Source organism: Falco punctatus, assembly GCF_963210335.1.
Source record: "Falco punctatus genome assembly, chromosome: 9".
NCBI classification, from domain to species: Eukaryota; Metazoa; Chordata; class Aves; order Falconiformes; family Falconidae; genus Falco; species Falco punctatus.
In genome coordinates, this window is record NC_137589.1 from 20,446,642 (window position 1) to 20,473,509 (window position 26,868).

Consider the following 26,868-nt stretch of genomic DNA (forward strand, 5'->3'; position numbering starts at 1 on the left):
CCGACCCCGTTTCCCTCGCGGGGAGGCCTTTAAGAGGCGGGGCCTCGCCGCCATCTTGCGGGCGGTCGGTCGGTCGGCTGGCGGCGCATGCGCGGTGGGCCGCGGAGCTTCGCGTGCCCTCTACGGCGTCGGAGCGGGAGCCATGGGCCCGGGGCAGCACTCCGCCGTGCGGGGTACGGGTGCGCACGGCTGGTGGGGCGCGGGCGGGGGGTGCCGGCGGCAGACGGGGAGGGGGTACCGTCCCGCCTCGCGTTGCGCGGAACCCCGGACCCCGGGGGACAAAATGGCGGTGTGGCCGCCCCCCGCGGGGGCTCCTGGGGACGGACGGCGCGGACGAGCCGCTCTCTGTTAGTCGGCTGGGGGGGGGGGGGCAGCTGTGCCCCCCGTAAGGGCCCGGGGTGCGCGGAGTCCCGCGCCGCGCCTTGGCGTGTCTGGTGGAGGGCGGCCCGTTGCGGGCCCGCGGTGCTGCGCTGCCTTGTCCCCTCGCCTCGTGCTTGGTGTTGCCGTTGTTCTCTGATCAGCTGCCCCCTTGCTTTGTGTGCAGCTGCTCGGTGTAAATTTCATGAAAATCTGTGAATTTCTGGGATTGTCACTTCTCCTCGCAGCCCGGTCCTGTGCCGGTGGGATAACCGCGGTGCTCGCCCTGTGCGGCGGCGGGCCTACGCCGCGCCTGGAGTACCTTGCGTGCTTGCAGTGCTGCTGGCGGGGCTGAGCTACCTGATTTCCCCCGAAAAACGAGCTTCGCTTGTGTGGCCGTGGCTCCCAGTTGCAAAGCTGCTCCTGGTTTGTGCCTTTAACTCAGTGGGCTCTATCCAGCTAGGTTGGTTTGTTTGTTTTTTTTTCTGGGGGAGGGTTTACACTGTTGGTACAGAGCCTGTTTGGCCAAGGCATCACTATAATCTCGAGTGGGTTATATGGTGATGGAAGGCTGAGCTTATTAAAGTAATGAAACTGACGCCCTAAGGGTGACTTGGTAATAGCTTGCATGCAGGTTGCGTTCCCAAGGGCAGTTTGCGGTCATTTATAAGCTTGCAAGAATTAGAACAGCTCTTATATGGTAGGAATTGAGAAGAAAACCGAGTTTGTGGGGGAGGGAGAGCACGTGCTCTTAATCAGACTGCAGACATCCTCCTTATCCCAGGAAAGCAGGGGGACAGCTGATCAGAGCAGTCTGGAAGGTGCTTTGTCTCAGAGGAGGCGGTGACAGCGGCATACAGTTAATGTGATTTCTGTCAAGATTGAACTTGATCAGTGACTGGCAGGTCACAGCTTGCTCTTCAGCTTGCATGTATCTCAGGCTGATGAATTTTTGAAATCATGCTAATGCCTTACTCTCTGCTGAAAACTAGGCACCAGAAACTCATCTTATTTTTGTGGCATTTAATTCCTGGTATTCAAAAAACCCAAACAACTGCTTTTGTGTATATGTGCTCAAAGGTTACCCTTTAGAAGGCAGTGAATAGCACGGCTAGTGCTTTTTCTCATGACTAATATGGTGGTTTGCAGATGTGACCCTACAGTGACCACAGATCCAATCACTGTGACTTATCTTGTGCTGCTTGTTGGCCAAATCCAACAATCTTTGTCTCTCAGGTGGCCTCTCTGTTTTATGGTTTCAGTTAAATTAAGCTTGTCAGTCATAATCCCATTTCCTCTGAATGTTGTGAAGTAGTAGAAGTGGCTTTATCTGCTTGACAGGTTGGATTTTACCATTAGGCTTTCTGTGCAGCCAGTTATCCTGGACACTTCTTCAGTAAGCGTCATGTGTTTCTCCAGGCAAGGCCTGCAGAAAGTGGCCTTTTGTTGTGGTTGGTTACACTATGGGATTGTCAGTAACAACTTCTGGACAGTAATAGCCTCTTCATTGGCAACGAAAGGAGGAGAAAGACATTTGAAAGTTTTTAAGCCCTTCTGAAGACAAAAAGTACAGATTTCCATGGAGTTACTATTCTGTAGCTGAATTTTGAATAACATGAACATTTTTTAAGCAGCAGAGGTAACTTGAAAATTGCCTCTTAGGTCTGTCTTGTACTAACTTTGTAGGGCTGCGGCTATGCCCCATGTTGTTGCGAGTTCCTGGAAAGTAAATTGATACGTGTCGTAATGAGATTTGTGTACTTCTTACAGAGCCAAGAGCATCTTGGCTTCTTCATATGCTTGTCAGTGCAGATAAAATGTCTGAGCACTCTGGTAGGTCTAAGACTTCCTCTGTAGCCTGTATGTGGAAACATCCAGAGTAATACTGTAGCTGGTTAGAGATGGAAGAGAGGAGAAACTGTGATCCAAATCTCTAATTCGTTAGGACATGCCCAAAGAATATAGAAGAAAATAAATTCCCCTCATTGGCTTGTTGCTGTTCTCATCTTCTTTTTTTTTGTTTTTCTTTTGTTGTACTTCTGTGCACTGTCTCCTCTCCTAGGATTGCGTTCTTTGAGCTCCTGTTTACTTCTTTCTGTCGCTTCCCTTCTCTTCTTGCGTTAATTTTCCTGGACTTTTAGCCAAACCTTTTCCACTGTTTAGTGCTTATGACATTGAAACAATTTTTCTGCCATGTTACACAGACCTCTAGTGTGTGGATCTGTAGTGCTTTGTAACATTGTGTTTTGGTATTATACCAGAATTGGAATTTGTTTAATAATCATTCAAAAGTTGCTCTTAGTGTTTTTATTTTAAAAAGAAAAAAAAATAAAAAAAAAACCCTGTCATTCCACATCAATGTCACTCTGTTAACAGATTCCTCTTCAAGTAATATATGCTTGACCTTAGGAGTTTGGCAGCAAACTGTTGAATTGGCATCAGAGGCCTATTGAAACAGAGGTTAAAGTATTTAAAACTTCTGGGAAGTCTTTTCTTTCCAGGTGCAGTGTTATGGTTAACTTAGTTTGAAAGGTGAAATGGGCATTCCAGCTCTTTCAAATGTATTTGTGAAACAAAACACTTGACAAGGAAACTTACTGTCTCTGAAACCTTGCAGGATGGTAACTCCATAAGAGAGTCTTATTTGTTAAATTTAAATAGCTTTCATAAATTTACATTATGGTTATTAAGGCAATTCTGAAATTTATAAAGAGTGGGCTACTCTAAATGTTTGGATTTCATGTATTATCAGCTGATAGCATTTTTCACCCGTATACAGCTCCTGAAAAGTGATTGAAAAAAGCTAATACAGTAAAAAAGACACTATGATGTATTATAAGAAAAAAAAAATCTTAAGCTATTTGTATGTATACACTTTGCCCATGTGTATAATAATGAATCTGGCCCTCAGGAGAAGTAGTAGAGGGTCACTGAAGTATGAGATGACAATTACTTTAATGATCCCTGCTTGTTGAGCTGGTTGTGCTGTGCATGGTTATGTGGTAGGTGGCATTAGGGATAGCTAGAGGGATCTGGGTTAGATACAGGGGCGCAGACTAGCCCTTCTGAATGTGCTGCAAAGCTACTGAATTATAGTGCAGACTTTCTTGCTCAAGCTGTGAGTTGTAGAAGTATTTTTGTCATCAGGATTTTTTCCTCTGCTGTTTTGTTTAAGCTGACCTGGACTTTGGGATAGGTGCAATAGACAATCAGCTTCCTTAAGGTACAGCACCTTAAAAGGGTGGTTCAATGGTAGGTGTCAGCCTTGGCCTTTATTAAAATCACTTTTTCCTTTTGGTTTCCTTAAGGGGATGGAATTCTATCATTGTCCCCTCATTGGTTACTTAAAAACATAGGTTAAGATTTGAATCGTTGGCAAACACATCGGCTAGCAGCTTGGGCAATGCTTGCAACCACTGCTTTTCTGAAATCCCCAGTATGGGGAATCCCTCTGTTTTGCTTGCTGTTGTTGCTGCACTTGACATCTCATCAGAAATCACATTAAAACTTGTCAGACCCAGCTTGTCAGTGAACTGGTTGGGTACCTCCTCCCTGCGGTGTTTGGGGAAATAGGCTCAAGCAAGAAGGGGAAAGGGTGCTACAGACTTCTCTGCAGTGGCTTTCCTTGGGAGAACCTGCTGCCTCTGATTTAAACTGTGGTGGTTCTTTGGATTAGTTTGGGCTGGTTTGCTAAATTAAAGCAGATTTTCATAGAATCCCTTCTTTAATTTACCTCCTGACTTCTTTACCCTATTAGAATTAGAACTCTGGCTAGTTTGTGATGGGGAGATAGAGAGGTGAGAACTCACCGTGCTGGATAGATTCACAGTATGCTTTCCTGGGTTTTTGTTGTTCTAAAGAATTTGGGAGCAGGGAAACATGCCCTAAATCCTTTGCTGTTAAAGATGGCTTTCTGTATCTTAATATGACCCTGTTACAGAGAGGGTTTGTCGTTCATTTGCAGGATAGGTCTCTGTATGTTGGTCTCTTCTACTTCATTTCCTAAGAAAATGAACTCTGAAGGATTTCTGCGTCTTTTACACCTTTAGTAAGATTCTAAAGGAGTGCCTGTCTACCCTGATCTTACAGAGCTGCAGACATCGTACAAGTATTTGTCTAATTCCACCATTGCTGTGTACAGACCCTCATGGATCTGCATGGTGCATGTGAGCTAACACAGTGTTTTAGCTGAAGAGAGGGCTTGGCATGGATTTCAGAAACTGCTGTGGAACAGGGGCAGAAAACCTTCTTGATCTTTTTAGTGCAAGCTTACAGTGGCAATACAGCGAGTCACTTGCCTGTGGAAGGTAGGAAGAACTAACAAAGGCTTTTTGTTTCTTCTTAGCCTTTAATGTAGTAAAGTCATGCTCCAAAGATGACGTCTGGCTTGGCATCTTTCAAATCCGATGTGAAGATGGAAGGGTGAGGTAGAAGTTCCCAACTGGAGACGGTTCTAGTTTTCTCAAGTTGTGTAAATGTGCTAAAACTTAAATTCCTCTTTGATTTGTCTGTAGAATCAGCCAAACTGTGTATATATGTATTAAGAGTCACGTGTGAGTAAAAAGTGGTGGGTAAAAAGCAAAGAAAGACCAGTTAAATGCTGCTCTGAGAGAAATGGCTGGGCTGTTGCTGCAACCAGAACCTTTGGGCTGAAGTCCAGCGTATTTTCGTGAGGCAGAGAGAAAAAAGAGTCACAAAAAAGTAGGAAAACTCTTTGCAGGGAGGGAAATTGTACTAAGTGAACATGACTGCGAAGTTTGTAGTGATAACTAGATGGAGGAAAAGTGAGGATGAGAGGTGTTGGGAAGAGGCGTTTTTTAATGGAAGTTGTCTTTCAGAGAGTCAGGACCTAGTCCAGTTAAAATAAATTTGTGCTATTATTCTTAAATAACAGTCTTTTTGGACCCTTGTTCTTTCCTGTACACCACAGTAGGGATTTCATCCAAGCTGGCTTTTGTTACTGGTGGTAGTATATTAAGTAATTTCCCCATTGCTGAACACGGGTTAAATTTCTTCAGTTAGAAGATGCATGATGCTAAAACCTACTTGGTAATCATACCTTGGGGGGATCCTGCTTGGGTTGGTGATGCTGAATGTGCTGCTTCAGTGACTTTCCTGCAACTGAAACTACAGGGTTTTCTGCTGGTGCAGGGTGTATTTATAGCTGGTTTAATGTGCTGAACTTGGAAATGCTATACTACTATTGTTGGTATTGGAGGTTTCCAAATAAAAGGGTAAAAAACCAAAAAACACCAAATGCTGGCAGTTGAATCCTCACCTTGTGTAGAAGGGCTTGGGGTGAAGGAGTACTGATCAGTTAAAAGGAGTAGATTAACTTGGTAAGTGTCAAAAGAAAATATTCTTCTGAATCAGTTTATTACTACTACAGAACAAAAAGGTGTTGGGAAGTAAAGGTGTTGCCACAAGCGTGAAGACATTTACTGCTGAGTAACTTTACCAAAATGTTGTGGTCAAAACCTGACATTTTCTTTTTCTTCTTCTCTCTTATTCTAGTTGAATGGATTGCTGCAGTTTCCTTAGCTGCTGGAGCAGCTGCTGTTGGGTATCTAGCTTACAAAAAATTTCTCTGTAAAGACAAATGCTGCAAAGCAATGGTCAATCCCCATATCCAGAAGGATAACCCCAAGGTAGTCCATGCATTTGATATGGAAGATCTAGGAGACAAGGCTGTGTACTGTCGTTGTTGGAGATCTAAGAAGGTAAGAGAAGAATAAGCGGTCCAATTTTGTTCATGTGCATGTATCTTTCAAAAAAACTAGTTTCAAACCGCTTTATTTAGTGGAAGCTAACTTCTTTTCACCTGAACTATTCTGCAGTGAGATGTAGCAGTTCTGTAATACATAAAACTATGTAGTTTTATGCTGTCTTGCAGTGAAGCCTGCAGATCGGTGCTAATAGCGAACAAAATGTTTCCGTAGCTCTGAAGAAGCAGATCTCTTGAAAGGAAAGCTGCTGTATGGAGCAATTATAGTCATGAATGACAGCTTTTTGTGTGCTGCCTGTGCCAATACTGAAGTTTATCCAAAGCTACTGGCCTGTTGGCAATGGGAGCTCAGGAACCATCGTCTGAGAGGACCTTAAACACCTTTTACTGGAGAAAGTTGGAAGCTTAGTTTTTTCAGTCAGAAAGTACCTTGTTCATGATGTTAATAGCAGAAATCAATTAAGAATTCTCTTGGTATACCACACCTGGTATCAAATTGTCACTTGCAATGCCTGAACCCATCATTAAATCTTGTAGACAGAGCGAGTTCAGAATTGTTGTGGGAAGAGCCTGACTTGTGCAGATGGTAGTACTGCTGTTCTGTCCTGAACTTAGTGTTGTAGTACTGCCGCGTACTGTAGATAGCTATCTTTTGCTACATGAGTACCTTGGTGAATTGTTTCCAGTGGTGATGGAGACGATCTAAAAAGAAGTCACTGTGGTTAAAAGCTTTTGAAGAATCTAGACAGATGGACTTAATGAGTTTGTACCTTTGCAATGCAAAATAGTTATATGGGTAATCCCTAAGTAAAGCCAATGAAATCATGATGGCATATTTTAAGCCTTTATTTTTGAGCAATTAGAAGTCTGGCCTAGACACTGGTCCAGCTTATGTGCATGTGAAGTTGGGTTGTCTCAGTTGACTAAAATTAGTGGTAAGTGTGACACCCAGCCTTTCAATAACACGGAGATGAGATTTAATCTGAGGTCGAGGTGCGTGACATTTGATGTAGCTGACATCTGTGCAATGTATCTGTAGCGGTAGTGCCAGGACATGTAATGAGAAAAAACAGATTTAATGAGTAGCCTTGTGCATGTACCACTGGCACACATTTAAAAGTTTTTTTTTGGAATTCAAGGCGCTAATGTGTGGAGACTGAAATAATACAGACCTTCAAAGCCAGGTAACCAAGGCCAACTGCCTTGAAATCTAGCTTGCTCTCCATCAGTGAACTGAAACCCAGACTTCTCAAGCCGTAGATACTAGTCTGATTGGGCCATGATGAAATTTTCCAGGTGTTGTAACTTTTCAGTTCTTGGTGTTGTCAGATCTGACTTTATTGCCTTGCTGGTGAAAGTAACTCAGGTAGTCACTGTAGCTGTATTTGTTTTAACACTGAAACACTACTGAGGATTAAACAGCACCATGATTTGATTCTAAAATAGTCCTGTGGAGATGGACTCCTCTGCCCTGCTCTGTCCAGAGTCTGAACTGAAAAACATAATACATTCCTCCTACCATGGCCACAGTGTGCTCCACAGACTAAGTTACATATTGTATGGTTATACCACAGGGAAGTGTGTACATTTACATGCAGTGCTGATGGCTGTACACCATGCAGGTATCATTCATATATATTCCAATATTGTTGCTAAATATTTGTGGCAAGTCTCGACTGACAGCCGAAATCCAAGCACTGGAAGTTGCCATGACTGGTACGGTTTCAGAAAAGAAAAAAGGGAAGGAGAAAAGCTGCTTTAGGTATCTGCACTTTCTGAATTAGGATTTACCTCAGGTGCCTCCTTCAGTGCTTCTGGGAAAAAAGTAAAAAATAAAATCCTAACTTGAACCTTGGTTTTTTTCTGAACAGAAATGGAAGATAGTGGTTGCATTGCAGCTCCTGCCAATATTCTTGCTATTGTTTGAGACTGTCTTTCTTTGTGTGAAATAAAAATCTTAAGCACGGTTTGGCATATATTGAAGGGGACTTGTCAGTTCAGGAACGTACTGTCCTACCGAGTTAAGGCTCTGAAATCACACACTGAAAGGAAGTAGATGGGGCTACCTTATAATGAGTCTATTCTTTGAACTCTGATCTGAAAGTCTTGTAAAGACATTAAGGAGGTCAGCAGAAAATTTTGAAGGCATTTGTTTTCTTTTACTGATGCTTAATAATGAGTATTTTAATCAGCATGTTCTGCTTGAAGGACTGCAGTTTCCAGTTTTGCTGCCACCTTCTTGCCCTGATTGGTTGACCTTTCATGGTGGGTAGAATAATTTTTAAGATGGTGTGCGTGATTCTTATGCTCAGTTATTGCCAAGCAGTAATAAAATAAGAGACATTCCACATCATTCCAATGTGTGTCATCTTTGGAAGTAGTTAACGGGCATTATCTGTTCCCTACAGTTCTCAAACACTAAGGTCCTGTTAAAATTTCTACGGTGATGTTTATATGATCACAAAATGGTAGAATGTGTGTGCTTCCAATGCAGGGGAATAAAAATCAAAAGCAATAAGTATCCACTCTGTTAAATCAGTGGTGTATGGGGATCTCTATTCCATATATAGGTTAGAATGAAGTGTCCTCTTATATCACTGCATGAGCACTTCTCATCAGATTTAGCCTAATCTGAACCAGTAGCATTATGAATCATAGGATACTTCTGTGTGCGCTGACAGTGTGCATGCACTACAGCTGACTTTGCATGGTGTTCCTCCCATACAGGGAATTAAAAAACAGTTGGACTATACCAGGGTGGTTTGGAGTAACCCTTCAAAAAAGGAGCAAAATCATTTTCAGGGTTTTGTGTTTTGTTTTCCATGCGCCGCCCCCCCCCCCCCCCCCCCCTTCCCCCCCGAAATAGTACTTCAAAGGCTTTTGCTTGTTCGTGCTGGCCAAAGCCTTCGTGGAGTATTTGTGTTTGAACAAACCACATGTGGTATCTTCAACGTGTAATCTGTTAAAGCAGGTAGTAGGTAGTTCTTTAAATGCCTGTCTCCTGTCCAATGTTGTGCTGTGCAGGCACGTGACAGGGCTGCTTGTCAAGTTTTGTGGAAGAACCAATTGCTCAAATTTACCAGTGTAGAGGCAAGAGCTTTGTCTTAAAACCAAACTGTAATTAGTCTAAAGTCAGAACACTTGTTTTCTTACTCTTCTACATTTTTAACTGTGTGAGCTGAAGGGAAGGGTTAATTTGCTTTCTTTTTCGATGACCTGCAGCCTCTGTGCCTTCCAGAGAATTATTAGTCCCCAGGCTGTGGGTCAAGGAATACTGCTGCAGAACATCAGAAGTAGCAGTAGAGAATCTAAACTTGTTTAGTGTCAAGGGAAATAAGCTGAGCTGTCCGCATCCCTGTGCGCTTCCCTCAGGGTTTGAGCTTTGGTCACTGCTGCTAGCCTGCTTTATTTTAATTAAGGATAAAGATGTTGCGTCAGGCTCAGGATCCACCTATTCAGTATCTGGCCTTCAAGGTGATCAAGTGGGTCCTCTGGAAGAGCGGTGGTGGTCTTTTGGTTTTGGGGCTTTTTTCCTGGTGTGGTTTTGGTTTGGCTTTTTTTTCCCCTGAGGAGCTCAAGTCTATTGTCCTAGCCCCTGGGAGCCAGTGGTTCTCGAGACCAGCTGATGCAGAGGGTGAATTCAGAGCAGTCATAGTTGGTAGCTGTTAAATATCTTTTGATGTTCTCTGAAACCTATGAATCCCACCATTTCTGTCACTTGCTAACTTGAAGTGATGATGTTGCTGTAGCTGGACCTTGGGCTTGCCTCCTTGGGCCCTGTGAGATGTTAATGTCAGATGGAAGCTGGGTAGATGCTTCTGTGAAGACCAGTGGACTGTGGGGCTGCATGGAAAAAAAAAATGGCCCAGGAATATCTGGGTCGGAAGCTGGTCAGTGTCCCATGAACATACACATTCTTGTTTGATCAATTTTCCAAATATCTGTCAGTACCTACTCATTGAGTCACAAATGACTGATGCAATGATAAAGTTCCTGCATTAATCAGCTTACAGGAGTATTCTCTGAATTCAGTGTTTCTTTATTTGGAAATATCACCTGCCACTTATAGCATGGATTTTGACATTTTGTAACTGTGAAAAACAAAAAAAACCCTACCTCTTGTCTCTGCCCCCCACCCACCTCGCCTCACGGGGCATGTGGCTTTATTTTTAGAGCTCTGGGAATTTTTTTTGCAAGTATATTGTCTTCATTATATTATCTTGTGCAGTGCTTTGAAAATTTTTATTCTAACTTAGCATGGGTGATAGGGTATTAATTTTTTTCAATGGCTATGACTGAGGCATGAACACTGGGATCAGTGGAATGTCAAAGACTGATTGTGACTGTACTGTGAGAGAATATTGCTGTTGAAAGAGGCAAAAGCTGAGTAATGCCCAACTTTGATTCCCAGAATTCCCCAAAAAGCAAACAAAATAGTAACAATGCAAAATACTAGAGTGATTTCTGTGATCGCCTCCCGAGTTTCCTTTGCAGAGCAGGCATAGCCCTGAAAATGCAACCTTGACAAGCGATGGGATTTAACCTCGCTCTTGCATGTAAGAAGAGCAACCCAGGAGCAGAGTGGTTGTCACTGGTCTGGGACCTGGGCGGTTACAATCAGCTAGGCTAAAGGGAGTCCCCATGGGTCTTGCTCTGACCAGGCTGTTCTAGGTTTTTTTTTAATGGAACAAATGTTTCTTCAAATTACTTCCTCAGTGCTACCTCGGTGCTTAAGAGCCTTTCATGAATAGCCATGTCAGTTGGAAGTGCAGGTTTTTTCCATTAGCAGGTCAAAATCCTAATGTGGAAGCCAGCTTATGCAAAAGGACCTTTGTGTCAATGAGAGAAATTAGCTATGTCAGGGTAAAGCAAAGCTGTCCGGAGGCAGGACTAATAGACAAGCTAGGGAAACTGTCCCTTTCCTCATCGTGTGCTATGGAAAAGCAGGGAAAAAAATCAGCTAAGGATCTCCTCACCCTACTTACCTTCTGTAACTGCTCTCAGCTCTGGCTGTTGCCCAGGAAAATGGTCTGTGGGGCAAGGCTGAGAGCAAGATATTCCAGGTAGGTTACAGTTGAAGGTCAGCTCAGGATGAGTTTTCCTCATGCTGGCCAGAGGCAGGAACACCCAATAGGGTGGAGTTGCTGCTTTTTCGTAACAAGCCTTTCATCCATTCTGTGCTCACATGGACAAAACTAGTGTTCAGCCAAAACCCTGGGAGACCTGAGATGCTAGCACAGAAGTTGTGGTGTGCGGTCACAGTGGATTTAATGACAAGATGTTCTAATGAACTTTCAATGTAGGTTCTTCATGCTGACTCTGCATGTACTTTAGATGTATTTATTCTTTCTTTTTTCAGTTCCCGCTGTGTGATGGCTCTCACACAAAGCACAATGAGGAAACCGGTGACAACGTTGGGCCTCTGATCATCAAGAGGAAGGAGGCGTAGAGTGGACAGTAGAAGCTACGAAATGAATGTCTGACAAACCCTCTGCTCACTTGTAATTGGGGAAAAAACCACAAATTCTTTGTCATGCCACTGAAGACTTTCCAGTGTAGTATATACATCAGGCTTCAGCATGTGTATTTTCTCTGGTGTTTGTCTTGTTTTAATCACTACAATGCATAATTTACTAAATAGTCATGGTTTAGATTTTTTGTCCTGTAAGGTGTGTGTACCCTGTCACTGAGTATGAAACTAAAATGACGCACAGAATGTACTTCATCAGAAAATAAGTATTAAATTATTTTCAAATACATGTGTACTACTTTGAGGCTATTCCATAGAACAGTGTTTGAAAGGTAGATCCTAAAATCCTGGAGAGGTTCTGAAGTTACAGGTCTCGACAGATTTCTATGTAAAAGGCAGCAGCAGGAAAGAAGTCATGGTGCCAAAATGCAGCTTAAGCTCTGATTATGCTGTGTTTTCTGCAGGTGTCACATTTGGCCTATTACACTACTGTTCTGTGTGGCTTCTGTAAAAGGAACAAATTCAAAATAGCTATCTGTGAACAGAGGACATGAAAGGTTTACAGCAAGATGGGGCTAAAGGGCAATTTTACCTTTGATTTTCCTGCAGTGATGAAACTTGACCCTACTACCGTATGGTATCAGGAACATACTACTGGAACTGCAGATCTGTATTTAGAGTAGGATGAGGAAGATGGTCTCTGCGAGAGCTTTCTTAATAGACAAGCAGAATAATACAAAGTGCTCAAAGAGTGATGGGCAGGGGTGGCAGGGTTGTTTTTGCTGCTAGAAAGCCTTTGTTTAACTTGCAGTGTCTAGCAGCGAAGCTAATTTCCCCAGACTACGGGACGCTTCTCGGGCGGGGAGGCTATGCTGATATATTCCAGAAGCTAAAATAAAAACTAAAACCCCACCCATTGTTACTGTCTGCTTCATCATTGCTCTGGCTGGTTCCGGAGGACTCTTCCTGCTGCAGAGGGAGGAGGCACACCTTTCTTACTAAGTGGCCTTAGGCTCTATGTGTCTTAAATTACTAATAGCCCAGGGAGATAGGAGTTGTTCAGCTAATTTTACCAAAAGAACTGACATGGACAAGGAAAGGCTTTGGTGACAGCTAGAAACAAGGGGGAAAGGGTGAGACAAGGAGAGCTCTTACCCTCCTTTTGTATGGCACTTGTCTGCATTGTCTGGCATGGTTGCGTTAATGGCTGTCATGCTGGTTTCCTTAAATTAAATAGCTTTGATTTATAAACAGGCAAATAGTACAAAGCAAAACCCAAAGAGTAGGGTAGCAGAGGGCAGTTTTTTATTAAACCCAGTCCCTTAGCATAATTGCAGCCTGTGTAAGACTGAGCTCTCACTGTCCTGGGACAGAGAGACTACCTCAGAGCTAGAAGAATAGGCCTTTGCAAGAAGCTGACATTTTGACCTGGACCCTTAAGGATTCTTCCAGATGGCTGGGGCAGTAGAGGTTTTAGTTAATTTTCTTTTTTTACAGGTGTGGTTGGTATGACTGATGAAGATTGAAGAAAAAGTTTTACATGTTCTCTATGTGAGACTTTCAGAGGCTGGGGTCTTAGCTGACTGATCTTAACTTTGGCAGAAAGCACAAAAAGTAGAGAAGATGGCACAGAGGTAGAAAAGGAGGGTTTGCAGGTGGAGTGCTATTGCTATAGTAGGGACAACAACCGTCTGTGAGAGACCTCTGCTTGTAAGAAGCTGCAGTCAAATTTTGTTTCTATCTTCCTGTCCTGACTGTAAAGATACCTGATATTTTTTACTTGGCCAAGTACTGATGCATATGGAAAGTTGTTTTAACCTTGAATTATCAAATACATTGCTTTTATCCAAAACAAAGTTATTTCTGTATTATTAGAATGTGACACTGCATATTTCTGTATTTTTGTCAAATACACGTTTGAGCTAATCTTAATCTTGAGGTTGTAGTATCTGTGTTATCTCATGAGTGTGCTGTTTTTGTCAAGGGAGAGTTACACTGTTGTGTAGTGCTGTATGCCAATGCTACTGTAATCATAAACCTGTGTCTGGGTTGGGTTTTCCCTCTGAAACTTCTTTTCCCGTTAGCAGCAAAGCCTGGCTGCTCTTGATGGAATAAAAGTTCACTGAAAACTGCAGTATGTTCTGAGAGATGAAGTCCTGAAGTTTCAGATGAGTCTCCGGAGTCCTAAAACTATTTCCTGGAGTTTACCAATAAAACATTTCCTGGAGTTTGGGCGTTGGGGAACTGGGTTCCATGAGGAGTTTTCCTTACTGGGAAGCAAAGATGCACAAGCAGTGTCTTTGTTGATTTACATCTTGGTGGGTTTGTTTGGGAGAAGTGTCAAATTTCTGAATATTGACACAAAGGGGTTAAATCTTATTTTTATGTATGTACAGTTTTCTGTACTGTACCTAGAAGTTCCTGTTACTTGTGTATGTGAGCTGTTTGAACATGACAATGAAGAGAGATACTTGAATTTGTGTAAACAAACTTGGCAGCAGCCTTGATGAGCGTCACAGAAAACACTTTATTTTTTTCTTATACCATAATAGGTTATCATATTCTGATGGTCTGAGTGCTTGCTTGCTTGCTCTGGTGTTTTCTGAAATCTCTGTTCTTCAGTGCTTTCCTCAAATAATCTCTAGAATACGAAGTGAATTGGTTAGATTTTTACCAAGTTTTAACTGTAAAGAAATTATTCTGCAAATGGGCAATTTTCATCTCACACTGAAACTCGTACACGAAAATGTGGTACAAATTCTTGATATTAAAGTAGTGAAGGATTCCTGTCCTAGAGTAAAACTGTATTGCTGTTCTGCATTGTTATTTTTCAACATGTAAGTGTTCATTAGGAAGGTGAATAAACTGAAGTACTGATTCTGCAGTAATTGAGTGTGACTCATCAAAATAGTCTCAATGTCAGATACTCAAGGGCTTTTAGAATCAGCATTCTTGAAGAGGAGATGGTTGTAAATTACAGGTATTTTCTCCACAGTTAATTCAAGCATCGTTAATCTCACGGCATAATTTCAGCACTGCAGTCACATGCTGCTCCACTAGGAGGAAACAGACACTGTGCAATGGATACTCCGTGATCTGGGCAACGCTGATTTTAAGGGTTTTTTTTAATATGCATATACTTACGTATCTGGGTTTTTTTCAGCAGCATTGCTGTCTGCCTGAGCCCAGGCATCTGCAAGTGCTGCATAAATGTATTTGGGACTAAGCTGTTTGTGCACAGAGGCTTATGCGCTTTAAATCTAGGAGTGGTATTGCTCTTTCCCTAACAGCCAGCTGCACAGCTGACCACAAGCCCTACTAAAATTGTCACCGTATTGTTGCAGTTTGGACCTTGTTCTGGTGCACAGATTTGCACAGTTGCACAGCAGTTGGAGCGGCATTTTCCTTTCAGTGTAATACAGCTAGATAAAGACATAGAAATGTGAGTCACTGCTGTATCACTGTCGTTCCAGTAACAGAAGAACATTGTATAGTAGGAAGGATAAGAACGTAGGCATGAAACTAAATGTTGGTGTTGCAAAGAAACCTTGTCAGCTGGCTTCTCTTTAGCCGTTCTGAACATGGAAGGAAGTCTTGCTAAATTTGTTGTTTGTTTCAACTCCTGAAGCCTCAAGGCTGACCAAACCCATGCCGAGCCCTGGCTGGATTAGGCAGAAGAGCACCATCTCTCTATAGGGTGTGGGCAGGGAGGGGATGCCCCAACACTGCTGCCAGCAGGCTGAGTTCATCAGTGCTGTATTTCAGCCTGGGCAGACCAAACGCTTTTTCCATTGTTGCGGGTACACATTAAGCCCAGCAGTGTTGGATACCCATTCCCCCAGTTGCTTTCTGCACCCAGGCTTGTGCTGCCCTGGTTTTCCCACATTGATGAGTGGCTTTTCTGCACTGGCAGGAGACAATCATTTTCCTAGAGCCATCATTAATTTAGGATGGGTACTAGAGGCTGCTACTTGAAGCTATCTGCTGCTTGTTTTCTAGTATAGCGGTGGTGCAGCTGCACTGACTGCAGAGCGTAGAGCATTTCTCTGGCATGATGATTTCCAGGCTGCCTAATCCTGAGGCTAATGCAGAGAGGAGCTGAATAAAAACTAAATAACATAAAAATAAATAAATCAAATTTATTTGTGTGGAGAGAAACAAGAAGGTGAAAAAGAAGAAATGAAATGGCAGATGGGAGAAGCTAGAAAACACCATGTAACATTGTTCCAGGTGGTAGCAAAAAGGAATAAAACAAATTGCAGAAACTGATGTGTTGCTTTTCATTATACCTCTTAATAGAGCTAAGCACAAGGTCTACAAAGTGGCTGTTCATTAGCTCTGGGACTAAGCAGTCCTATTAGTCCAAACTCCTTGGAGCCAAAGGGGTTATGTGCCTCAAGCAGTCTTCTGTTACTGTGGTTTTTTCTTCCTAACTGTTCGTGGAATCCCACAGTACTGGTCAGAAAGTAAGGCACGCTCATGCTGTGGGTCCCCTGTTAGCAGTCCGGTGTTCCTCCATGCCCACCTTTGTAAACTGTTTAATTAGATGTGCCGTTATAATATATAGAAGGAGTATTTACCAGTATGCTCCCTGAAGGCAGTAAAATCACAGTGGGTTTATGTAACTGTAGTGAAGCAGATCTCAGTCCAACTTTCTCATGTGCAGTTTGGACTGGTAAGAACTCTCTCAAGTAACTTCTGTTTTCCTTGATACACAGCAGTTGCATACACCTCATGTAAGCACAGAGAGATCATTTCTCTTGTTACTTTTTCCTAGCTGAAGACTGAACCATCCCTCCTCTCCAATTTGACATTGCACTGCCCTTAATCCACTCTGCTCTGCACCCTTTTTGTTATGCAGACTGCAGTTTTCTTTTGGTGTTTTTGAATGCATGGCACATTTATACAAAAAAAAAAAAAAAAAAAAAAAAAAGCCTTCTGCTCTCTGGGAGAAGTCCGTAGAATAAAAGAGGAGCTTCCTGAGCATGCCAGAAATTATAGCGTTAATGTGTGAAGCATTCAAAATTCAGGATTTTTGCAAGGATCTGCAAGGATCTGCTCAGTAGCTGGAATGTTTGTGCCATTCAGTTAAGTCAGCCGGCAACAGAAAGAAAGCAAAGTGAATGATAAGGTTACTGACACTGTAACTTTTCTCAAATATTTTTCTACAGCTGGCAAATATCACCATACATGGTTAAGATGTGGTCAAGATGCACTGTCTGTTCACCACCAGGGCTCTTGCTGGAGTCTTGGGTACCAAAACAACGGCCAGAACAGACTTTCACTTCAGTAATTATTAAATTTGTTGCTCTTTTCAAACAGTGTGATCCTGCTCTTTCAATCTCATTCTTGGCTCCAATGTGTGCAGGTTAAATTACTTTTTAAGGGTTGAAAATCTGTTGTTTTGCAGATATATCTTGGCAGTAGAATACCGTTTAATAGAAGAGGCTTTTTTTAATGCCAGTTGGCCGTGGGTTTAGTCAATAAATAGGTGTTTAATTTTACTGCAGGTGGAGGCAATGTAAGTAGCCTCTAGGGAAAGACAAAGAGGCATTTTAAATAAGCCTCTTGGCATATTAGTCATCTTAAATCAAGTATGAGGGTTAACCTAAAGTATTAGGATGTGACTGGTAAAATGCCATCATGCATTTGTAAACCCTGAGCAACCCCCTGATAGAGATACGATACCATACTTGGAAAATATTTGTTTAGAAAGACAAAGGGAGAAATCTTTATCTACCTGTAAGCCATGAGATCAGGAGAAGGTACTAAAGACTTTGATCTAATGCCTCTATTTCAGAAAGATGCACAACTTCTTGATCAAGGATGTCAACGCATACACCTCTCACTGCCATTTGCTAGGGTTGGAGGCAGCGAAAATATGTTTCATTTGTTCAGACTCTCCACAAATCATCAGTTTAATTCCATCTTCTGCACCGCTTAATTAATGGTATGTTCCTATTCTCTGTGAGAGACCAGGCATGGAAGCTGGACTCAATACATGGCATGCTGAGGCTACACATAGCAGCAAAATTATGCCTTTTGACTTTCTCTCAATGCGCTTCCTGATGTTGCCCAACATTTTGTTGGCTTTTTTTGGCTGCAGACATGCATCAAGCTGATGATCTCAGACAACGGTCAAAAATGACTTCAGGATCTCTTTCCTGAGCCGTGACACCAGTTCCAGGATCAGTATCAAAGACCTTTGGTTTGGGTTATTTCCTTCTACATGTGATACCTTATGGTTCTCCACATTGAAGCTCCTATGACAACATTGTCTCTTTTATTCGGTTTTGTCAGAGCCTGCAGGACTTATTTGCCATCAGCATGGCATTTGACTGCCCTAAGGAGGTCAGGAGTATCCACGGACCTGGAGACTTTGTGCACATTCCCATCTACAGGTCGTGAATGAAGATGTTGAATAAAACCAGTCTCGGCAAACACCCACTTGCTGGCTCCTCTCCACCACCAAAGTCCTTCTATTTGCTTCCCACCCCTCAACCTCCTCTCAGTCCAAAAATGAACCTTTCCTCTAAATTCTGTGATTAGTTTCTTTAATGATCGCCAATAAAAAAATAAAATCGAAGGACACTGAGGAAGAAAGGAAATGTTGAAATGAAATTAGCTTTCTAATACAAAACAGACCTCCCCAAATTTACAGCTGCGGTTCTGTTTATAGAAAAGGTGATCCAGAAAATACACAACTGCCATGAATTAACCTCACAGTCATTTTTGAAATGTACTGTATTATCTCCAGAGAGTGTACGTTGGCTTTTGACACCATCCCTTTGTTTTCATCCTGGAAAACCCCAGATGTACCCTGGTTGCCAGGGAGGAGAGTAGTGTCAAAGACTTTGCATCAGTCAAAGCCAAATAAAATATTAATCATTGCGGGACCTGATGCCTACGTGACAAGGCAGCAGCTAGAAAAGAAAGCAGGATAGCACTGTTGAGTCTTACAGCTACATCACACAAGAGTAGTTTAGATTTTCCTTTACTTAACAAGAACAAAAAAGACAGCACAGAACTTCTGTGAACTTAACGAAAGATTAAAAGCCCTGAGCTATTTTTAGAGGACACGATACAGCAACACTTCTGCTGTGAAATTGCAAGGAAAAAGAACTGCAACACCTGCTGTAATGCCAAATGAGCAGGACAGGCCCTCCTGCCTGCAGAAGCACCACTGCAGATGTTCTCACCCACCCAGCAAATTAGTGCTTTTGCTGATCAACATTTCTGATCAGGACCACAGGTATGGCCCAGGTCAACTCTATTGCAATCTGTATGGCCAGTAGAAGCTACACAAGCGCAGCTGCCTGCTGCAGGAAGTGGCTGCGCGGGCAGCAGGATCCACGTCTCTCACACAGACCTCATGCAGATAACACGGCTCCAGCAGAGGAACTGGTTTTGGCGAGATGGGGAAGAAGTGGCTGTAAACCACGCAAAGGGACAGTGAAAATCCAGCAGTGCTTGTGGTCAGCATACCTCTACAGTACTGATATTTTGGCCAAGACCCAGCCCCACTAATCTGTTTACCTAATGTCCCCCTGTACTTCCACTGAAGTAGGAGCTTTTTTCCTGTACTAAACTACCGTGTGTCTTGCAGTTAAGTTATTAACTAGCTGTTGTGTTTGAAAAAGGGCTTTATCTCAGCGTAAAGTGATTCATTTTGTAATCCTCACTCAGTTCAGGGGAGCTCTGCAATCTGCTGGCGAGACATCCTCTTGCAGCACAAAGCAGTTTGTGCAAAACAAATGCGTGCGTAACATTTTGTAGGCATTGTCAGTCTTTGCATTTTCATCAGTGAGAGAGGTAAGACTGATTTCCAGCAACAGAGAGAAAGAGTAATCCAGAATTAAGCATAATTTTGCCAAATTAATTTTGTTTGGGTGGGTGGGGGTGAGGTGTCCCAACCACCTGCCCCTTCAGCAGCTGTTAGCAGCCACTTTCGCTTTCTCTTCCAGTGCAATTGCACAGCCTGGAGATAAGAAGTTTCTTTGGGGTAGGTTCAGCTTTCAGCACAAACTCTTACAGTATCACACTCTGTGGTGATATTAATTATTTGTAATTTCTGGTATTCTCTCGGTTTAGCTCGTTTTGTTTTAGGGGAAGTTCCCAGATAAGATTAGTGAACTCCCTGTGCTGAAGTGTGAGGGTGCAATGAATGAGCAGAGGATAGTTACATGTTGGTTGATTTCTATGTGCATAAATCTGACTAAAGCAGTATCAGGGAAAAGGAAGTAGGCAGTCTTTACTTATTCCAATTACTCATGCTTTCGTTATTTCTTTTAAATCCTTCCAGGCCCACTTCTGTTAGCTCTAAGGATATCTAGATGCTGTTCAGGACTAGGTACTTGAATAGTCTTTAAATTCCAATTTTTTGCCTTTTAATTCCCTCCTTCTTTCCACCAAGATTTCGAGTTCAGGTAGATTGCAGTGTTATACAGGCACTCATGCAGGTCTGAAATGCCATCTACGTTTTTCTCTCTGTGTTTAGACCCAGATCAGCTGAAGTGTCTCACATCTCTGGAGGGGGGAATATCTTTCCGCAAGGTTCAGGCTGGCATCCGAACCTTGCAGCAGCTGCTGCTGCTGAGACCAGGAACCTTCTCTCTGCCAGACACGTACCACTTGTGCTTTTTTTTTCACTATACCGCTCAGTAATTTTTTTGTGTGCAAGGCTTGACCAATCAGTGGTATTTCTCTCCTGTGTCAGCACCCCCCTGGGAAAATTCACCATTGGGGAACTGAAGAGAGGAGTTTATGCTTGCAGCCATCTGACTCCTAATCTTTAGGGCTGGACAGTAACGACTGTTGAGAAGGGGATATTTGTGAGGGAGAAACGTTAAGTTTTCTGACCAGCCTTGTTACTTCAGAAGGGATTTTTCTGAGTTGTTACTACTGTCTTCCCCATGTTACCCAATTAAGAGAATGAAACAAAGTGTTCCATGAACAATGAACTAATGAAACTTACTTTGATAATTTATATGCTATGCTCCTTCCTCTCACTCCTCAATACTCTAATTTTCCCTGTGACATTCCTGTTCCCTTGATACTTTACTTTCACCAGTAAATCCCCCAGATCCCATCCAGTTCTCCCAACCACCTGCCACATCTCCCTACTATGGGATGGGGAAGAGGCTGCAAGTAATAGCTGAGCTCACTGCATTGTTGTTCCTTTAATGTCAGCGCTGATTCTTGATACACGTCAGCCCAGTTTTATAAAACCTGAGGGAATGTCATATATCTGCTAAAATTCATTTTCCTACCTCCAGCCTCATTTTCCCATTCTGCATCCTACTAATGTTAAACATGACTTGACACTAGCAGATACCATGGCAAAAGTGCAGATCTAATATTCACTGAGTCCACCTAGTTCTATAAAGGAAAGAAACAGCAAAAAGAGAAGCCAGTAATTACAGGCTGACAAATAGAGCTGATACCTGCCCCAGTGAAAAGAAATGTTAATGAAGCCTCCTAGCCAGGCTTTGGGGTCCTGTGAGTGAACGCAGGGCCTTGTGCGTACCTTCCTCCACCCACGGGGAGTTAAAATTCGTATTAGAGATTAATCCCTTGTCCAATTCTGATCTGGTGTCAGGCCAGGTGCGCCCACCTCCAGTACAACACCCGTGCCTAGAAGGCCTTTGCTAAGGCGCTGTTTTAAGCGGCTTTAAAGGTCCGTACCCACTGTAAGGGTCCGACACCGTCCCCATGCTCGGTCCGCTCTGGCTTGTGCTCCCTCTGATCTGCTGGAGAGAACACACACAAACCGCGGGATGGCGGCGAACCGGGACAGCTGGAGAGGAGCTCGGGCGCATTTCTGGTCGCCGAGACCCAGCGGAGGGGGCACGGCCCCCGCCCGCCACCACCCGGCTCTGGGCGCGCCCGGCGGCAGCTCTCCCGGCACAGCCGAGGGGCGCACGCTGCCCCGCTGGCTGGCGGCGGGCCGGGGCGGCGGTGGGGGTGCCCACGGGGGGTGTCACCGCTCCCTCGCACGGCCGGGGTCGGTTTAGCGGGCGCTAGGCCCCGCTGCCGCCGCAGCCGGCCGACGGACGCAGGCGCTGCCCGCCCCGGCCTCGCCGAGGCGCCGGGGCCCGGGCGCGGCCTACCCCCGCGCCGCCGCCGCCGCCGCCGCCGCCGCCCCCTCAGCGGCGGCCGGGCCCCCCGCCCCACCGCGGGCCGGGCCCGGCCGGGCCGGGCGGCGGAGGCGGAGCCACGTCCGGGGCGGGGCGGCGCCGCGGCCAGTCGCTGCCTCAGCGGCGGGGTGGGCGGCGCGGAGCGGCGCGGCGCGGGGTGATGGAGCCGCGGGTCCTCGCCGCCCGCGTCCCGGCACGCAGCGCCCGCTGAGGCCCGCCCGCCGCCGCCGCCGCGCGGCCGCCCCTCTCCTCCCGCCGCCCCCCGCGCACCCCCGGGAAATGGCCACGGAGCCCCCGCGGCCGGCGCCGCCCGCGGCGGGGCGCCCCGAGGGCGGGTGCGGGCGCTGCGCGGGCGGCGGGCGCGGCGAGGCGGAGGAGGCCGCGGCCCAGCCGGCGCTCGGCGCCTCCGCGGGCCCCGCGGCGGCGGCGGGGGGCCGGCGGCGGGGGCTGAACGGCTGCGTGCCGCTGTCGCACCAGGTGGCCGGGCACATGTACGGCAAGGATAAAGGCGGTGAGCGGCGGCGGGGCGCGGGGAGGGGGGCGGCGGCGGCGGGCCGAGCCGCCCGTGAGGGGCTTCCCCGCCCCCCGCCCTCCCGTTTACCTTAATTCTTCCCTACCCGGTGGCGGCGGGGCGGCTTTCGCTTCAATTCTCCTCACGTCCCGCTGGCGGCGGCCGGCAGCTCTGCGGGGGGCGGGGGTGACAGGCGGGCGCCGCTCCCGGGCGGCGGGGCGACGCGCAGGGCCCCTCAGGCGCGGCGGGCAGGGCTTGCAGCCCCGGGGGCGCCGCTCTCGCCAACGCCGGGTTCTGCCGGGCTGCGCGGCGGGTGCCCGTTCGGCCCCGGGCGCGGCCTCACCGGCCGGGGGGTGTCGGTGCGCGGTCAGGTGCGCACCTCGGCGCTGCGGGGCCCGCCTCCGTGGCCGGCGCTGGCGGGGCTCGGCCGGTGTGGGCGGGTTGTGGACGGAGCGGTGTCGCCGCTGCTGGGTATCTCTTCTGGTGGTTTTGCGTAAATGGTAACGGCCCATCAGGTGCGTGTTAACCTTCAAGCCAAAGGGCCTCTGTAGTCCGGCTTCGTTCCCGCAGGTACCCTTTAAAAAAGTGGGAATTTAGGATGGTGCACTGGTACCCTCAGAACGAACGCTGGAACCGGGCTTTACCTCACGGGAACCCCCAACCTCTGTCGCCACTGGAAGCTTTGGCAAAGTATTAGCAAGAGGTTTACCAACCAGGGGTAACTTATTAGTTGCTTGTTTATTTGATGGTAAGAGTAATTCTGAACCGGTGGCTAATAAGCAGTCTAATAATACAAATATCATGAAGATACAGTGTTACTCAAGCATGCCACCGGTAGTTTTAAATGTCTGTTTTAATTCTAGGTTGAGGAGCAAGGTGTTGGCCCTTCCGATGAAGGCGCATTTTAATACAGGCAGTGCTCAGTGCCAGAGTGAGCGGCCAAGTTGATGTTGCCTGGTGGCATCTCTCGCCCTTCCAGGATGTCACATTTGGTATCACTGTGGCCTCTGAGTCAAATGCAAAGTGTACGTCCATTCAGCTCTCAGTGTGCCCTTTGGGAGTAGCTATAACCAGTACCTGCTGTTCTGTTACCTTTGAGCCCTGTTAGTAGGAATGCCTCTGCCAGATAGGCCAAGGGCTGAACTTCACAACCTCTTCAGCTGTCAGGGCGTGGAATTACAGAACTAATGGCACTGGGAGTTGGTCTTATCTCCAGCTTACATCCATGGTGTGTATTGCCACTGATAATCTCCACAGCAAAGTCGTTCTTGTGCCTTGCCTCTGTTGCAACTGGTGCAATAAAATGTTGAGGGAGGGGTGTTGGATCCTTGGAGATGTACATCTTTGTTGTTGTTCCCACATCATAACATGGGGTGGGATCAGGCAAAAAAGGCTCACTTCAGGGAGAGCCTCACCTTTGGCATGTCAATTTTATTGCAGTTAGATTGAGGCAACATGGGTGATACACCAACTATATTGTGTGTGCAGCTCAAATGGGTTAGATAAAGCTAGCTCTGCTACATCTAATGAGCAAGACAAATTTTCTTGCAAAGGTACTACCATGTTTGATGATCTTGTCTTAGAAACAGACTTTTAGATTTAAGTGAAGACCAATGCTGCTCTGGCCTTCACAGGTCTCTTTTTCTTGTAACCAAATCTTCTCATTTTATTTCTTTATAGATGTTGTATGTAGGAGTGCTGGCAGTTGAGATGCTAAAGATACAGGGTCATGTATAATTTTGCGGTGCTGCTCCCCATGGTGTCTTTGTTGTGAAAGTAGTGGCCAGATGCTTGAGTATATGTAGTTGGTAATAGCACCAGTAAGGAATGTCCCAGGCAATCTCTGTGTCAGAATCTGTGAGAACTTAAAGCATGTGAGAGGAGACCAGTGTGTCTTCTGCCCTCTCGACTGTGTTTTCTGCCTTTACTGTCAGTAGTCACCCTTCCCGCTGTCTCCCATTCTGCCTGTTTCTATCCTATTGAACCTTTAGCATTTTAAAGCCTAAAGCTATAAAACCAGTGCGCCTTTTTGTCAGGATACCTCTGTTGCTTTGCGTACGGCTTGAAGGTTGTACCTGCCTGGTGCCAGTATCTGAGCTGTTCACTGATTCAAGCTCAGAGCCTTCCTTGTTCTGCCCAGCTTCTTCCTGCATGTCACTTCTGTCCTCTGCATTTCACTTCCCTTCTGTCCCCTCGTAGAAACATACAGAGGATTTGAAGGTATCCAAAGCATTTTTAAACTTGTTTTTTTTTTCTTAAAATATACCTTAAACTTTCTTTGCCATAGGCTTTGTTCCCTCCTTCCTGATGGCAATCTCCACCCAACAGAGACTTCTGCACCTGCCTGTGGTTTGGTGCTTACACCCACGAAGTGCTGGAGGTCCCCAAGTCATTAGTGGGATTCTGTACTAAAGGAGCCATTCTCTTTCCCTGGGACTTTTGTAGCCATGCAAATCACAAAACTTCAAACTCTGGCTGCTGCTTTCACAATGCAAAAGTGAAGGTGGCACATATATACTGGTCAGTCCTTATTAGATACCCTGAGAGAACAGAGGATCTTTTCTAAAGTAAATATTCAGTGTGTTTGTGCAGAAAAGGTTTTGTCTATATTTCAGTGAAGCATGTGGATTGGATGTGATTTTTTTCTTTTTTGTTTAGAAGAGTGTGTAGTCTGTATTCATTATTTTTGCAGTAGATTTGAGTTCCAGAATGCTAGCAAGCTTTCTGTACAGAGCCACAGAGAAATGTTTGTGAAATATTTCAGAGTTTTAATTTTGGTATAGTTCTGCTGCTTCTTTAGAAATGTTAAATTGCTGAAATAAAGAATAAATTATTCATATATTAAACCGATACTACTCCCGATCTGTGCTGAAAAACCCCAGGAACCCTAAAACAAAGCCATGAACCAACATCCATATGTTAGTATGATCTACAGGTGATGGTATCTATGGTGGTTGTTGTAGATCAGAGGGAAGGCTATGGCATTTTCATCTTTGTGATGAATGTTGAAACACGCGTCTTTGGTTTTCAGTCCTGCCTCAGTCACAGTTACAGAGTAGGTGCTCTAGGCGGTCAAGAAATCCAGAGGATAAGGGAACTTCAGACACTGTCAGGTTATATTAAACTCTTTTCAAGTAGTATGAATCAATCAAATAGTGTATGGGTTCTACCTAAAGGAGTATTTGCTTGATCTTTCTACCTTGTGGATTGTCTACTTGTCTTATCAAAGCCAACATGCAGATTTTGAGGAGTATGTGTTATAAAACCTTTTTTTAATGTTGTGATTGTTAGCAATTTGCATTAAAAACACATGCCGTTCAAATACTTCATGCAGTTTGCTGAGTGGCTTCCAGCACATGTAAAAAAGGGTACAGAGGGTGGGGGAAGAAGTTATTGTGTCCTGAAGATGTTGTGGTAGTCTGCATGTTGTTGTGTGGCATATATTTCTAGTTCTGGAAAGTGTACAAAATCCAACTTTGAGCAAGCAACATGACTTGAGAACTGGTTTATGCAAATTTTTAAAACCACTCTTTGTTCATTGGCACAGCCAACTAATGAAAAGACTTTTCTAAGTCTGGTGGTTGTTTTAAAATAAGTGTCTTAAGCTCTAAAGATTTTGTTTAGTTTCCAAGACTTCACAACAGAGCCCATTCTAAGATAATGCTTTCTGAAAAGTGAAAACACAATTGTTGTTAGAACTCTAAACTCTTTTTGGGACACAAAGCTCCTGGCTCGTTTCACTGTGTTTCCTCAAGTGGTAAGCTGAAGATGGAACCTATTTTGGATATTTTGGATACAGTTGACATTTTTACTTCCCTTTTAAGCAAAATAAATTGCTATCTGGAAAGCTATGAATAAATCCTAGGAGAAAATTTCTTTTCCAGAAGTGGGTTTTTCTTTTTCCCTTGCAACTGATGAACTTGAAAGTTAGAGTGCGTTTCACAGGGATGCAGTTACTTTTCTCTGTTCTTGCCCATATCCATCTCTTGAGTATCCTTAGATACTTGGTTACATTTCTTACGCAGCTACTCTGCAATGTTGCTGGCTGAAGAGTCATTAAGGCTGTTTCGGAACGATATTTGGGGTTTTTCTGGTGCAGGCGTGTTGAAGATGGTTGCCTGGCTGAGGTGAAATTCTGTGTTATAATTGTGGGAAATAGAAATAGTAGCATCTGATTAGCATGAAGTGCTATAGGGGTGCTGCTTCTCGTAGTACAGAAGTGCTCCTTCTATGCCACTAGTACAGAAATACATTGACAGGACAAATTACTAGTGCAGCTAGCAGGAAAGGCATTAAACTTGGTACTGACTCCTTTAACTTCTTGGCATTGTTGGAAAACCAACTTATCAGTTACTTAAGAAGGGAGTGTCTATGTAATCTTCCATAGTTGAATCAATGTTTTTTTTGGGTGGAACTTTTAATGTCAGATCCCAGTACTGTGTTGGCCTTGAGCAGAATTATACCCAGGAAATCATCTGATGGCTAGAAAAAGAGGAATGCAAGCAAACCTCTGCTAAGGGTTTTGTGTAGGAGCTGCCAGTTTCGACTGTACTGTGCATGTACTGAAAGCAGTACAACTTTGCAAATAGGTTGTCCCTGATGGTGTATTTGCTATTTGGTGGGGATGGGGGTGTGTAGTTCTTAGACTACGTCCTGATGTATATGCTTC

At 44.7% G+C, this 26,868-nt stretch overlaps 3 protein-coding genes across 9 annotated transcripts in view; 2 read left to right on the forward strand and 1 right to left on the reverse strand.

Moving 5' to 3' along the window:
- The first annotated feature begins 27 nt into the window (after window positions 1-27).
- Window positions 28-14,436, forward strand: CISD1 (CDGSH iron sulfur domain 1). Of its 2 annotated transcripts, none has more exons than XM_080401812.1 (3): window positions 28-173; window positions 5,872-6,077; window positions 11,442-14,436. In XM_080401812.1, the coding sequence occupies exons 1-3, from the start codon at window positions 143-145 to the stop codon at window positions 11,529-11,531; spliced, it is 327 nt and encodes a 108-aa protein (XP_080257938.1). In that variant the 5' UTR covers window positions 28-142; the 3' UTR covers window positions 11,532-14,436. The 2 variants fall into 2 exon arrangements, with proteins under 2 accessions (XP_080257938.1, XP_080257937.1); XM_080401811.1 differs by having other exon boundaries at window positions 76-179.
- On the reverse strand, window positions 14,060-26,868 carry LOC308069446 (uncharacterized protein). Of its 6 annotated transcripts, XR_013930387.1 has the most exons (4): window positions 23,292-26,868; window positions 22,290-22,774; window positions 21,237-21,298; window positions 14,060-18,982 (listed from the first exon to the last, which is right to left on the reverse strand). XR_013930387.1 is itself a non-coding variant. In XM_080401789.1 (3 exons), the coding sequence occupies exons 1-3, from the start codon at window positions 22,709-22,711 to the stop codon at window positions 14,080-14,082; spliced, it is 582 nt and encodes a 193-aa protein (XP_080257915.1). In that variant the 5' UTR covers window positions 22,712-26,868; the 3' UTR covers window positions 14,060-14,079. The 6 variants fall into 6 exon arrangements, 4 of the variants coding, with proteins under 4 accessions (XP_080257915.1, XP_080257914.1, XP_080257917.1 ...); XR_013930388.1 differs by having other exon boundaries at window positions 22,290-26,868; XM_080401789.1 differs by having other exon boundaries at window positions 14,060-14,193; window positions 22,306-26,868.
- Window positions 21,798-26,868, forward strand: part of IPMK (inositol polyphosphate multikinase) — a 44,358-nt gene continuing 39,287 nt past the window's right edge. Inside the window, exon 1 of the mRNA XM_080401690.1 lies at window positions 21,798-22,199. Within this exon, the coding sequence (XP_080257816.1) occupies window positions 21,968-22,199 (232 nt within the window). The 5' untranslated portion in view covers window positions 21,798-21,967. The remainder of the gene's footprint in view (window positions 22,200-26,868) is intronic.

Excerpts from the sequence above, each read along its gene's own strand:
- CISD1 (XM_080401811.1), top strand. The coding sequence starts at position 143 with ATGGGCCCGGGGCAGCACTCCGCCGTGCGGGGTACGG. Across the intron at positions 180-5,871 it reads CTCCGCCGTGCGGGGTACGG|TTGAATGGATTGCTGCAGTT; the intron begins GTGCGCACGGCT and ends CTCTTATTCTAG. Across the intron at positions 6,078-11,441 it reads GTTGTTGGAGATCTAAGAAG|TTCCCGCTGTGTGATGGCTC; the intron begins GTAAGAGAAGAA and ends TTCTTTTTTCAG.
- LOC308069446 (XM_080401788.1), bottom strand. The coding sequence starts at position 22,711 with ATGGGCCGTTACCATTTACGCAAAACCACCAGAAGAGATACCCAGCAG. Across the intron at positions 21,302-22,305 it reads AGCCGCCCCGCCGCCACCGG|CAGATCAGAGGGAGCACAAG; the intron begins GTAGGGAAGAAT and ends TGTTCTCTCCAG. Across the intron at positions 14,194-21,236 it reads GTGTCGGACCCTTACAGTGG|AGATTATTTGAGGAAAGCAC; the intron begins GTACGGACCTTT and ends TTCGTATTCTAG.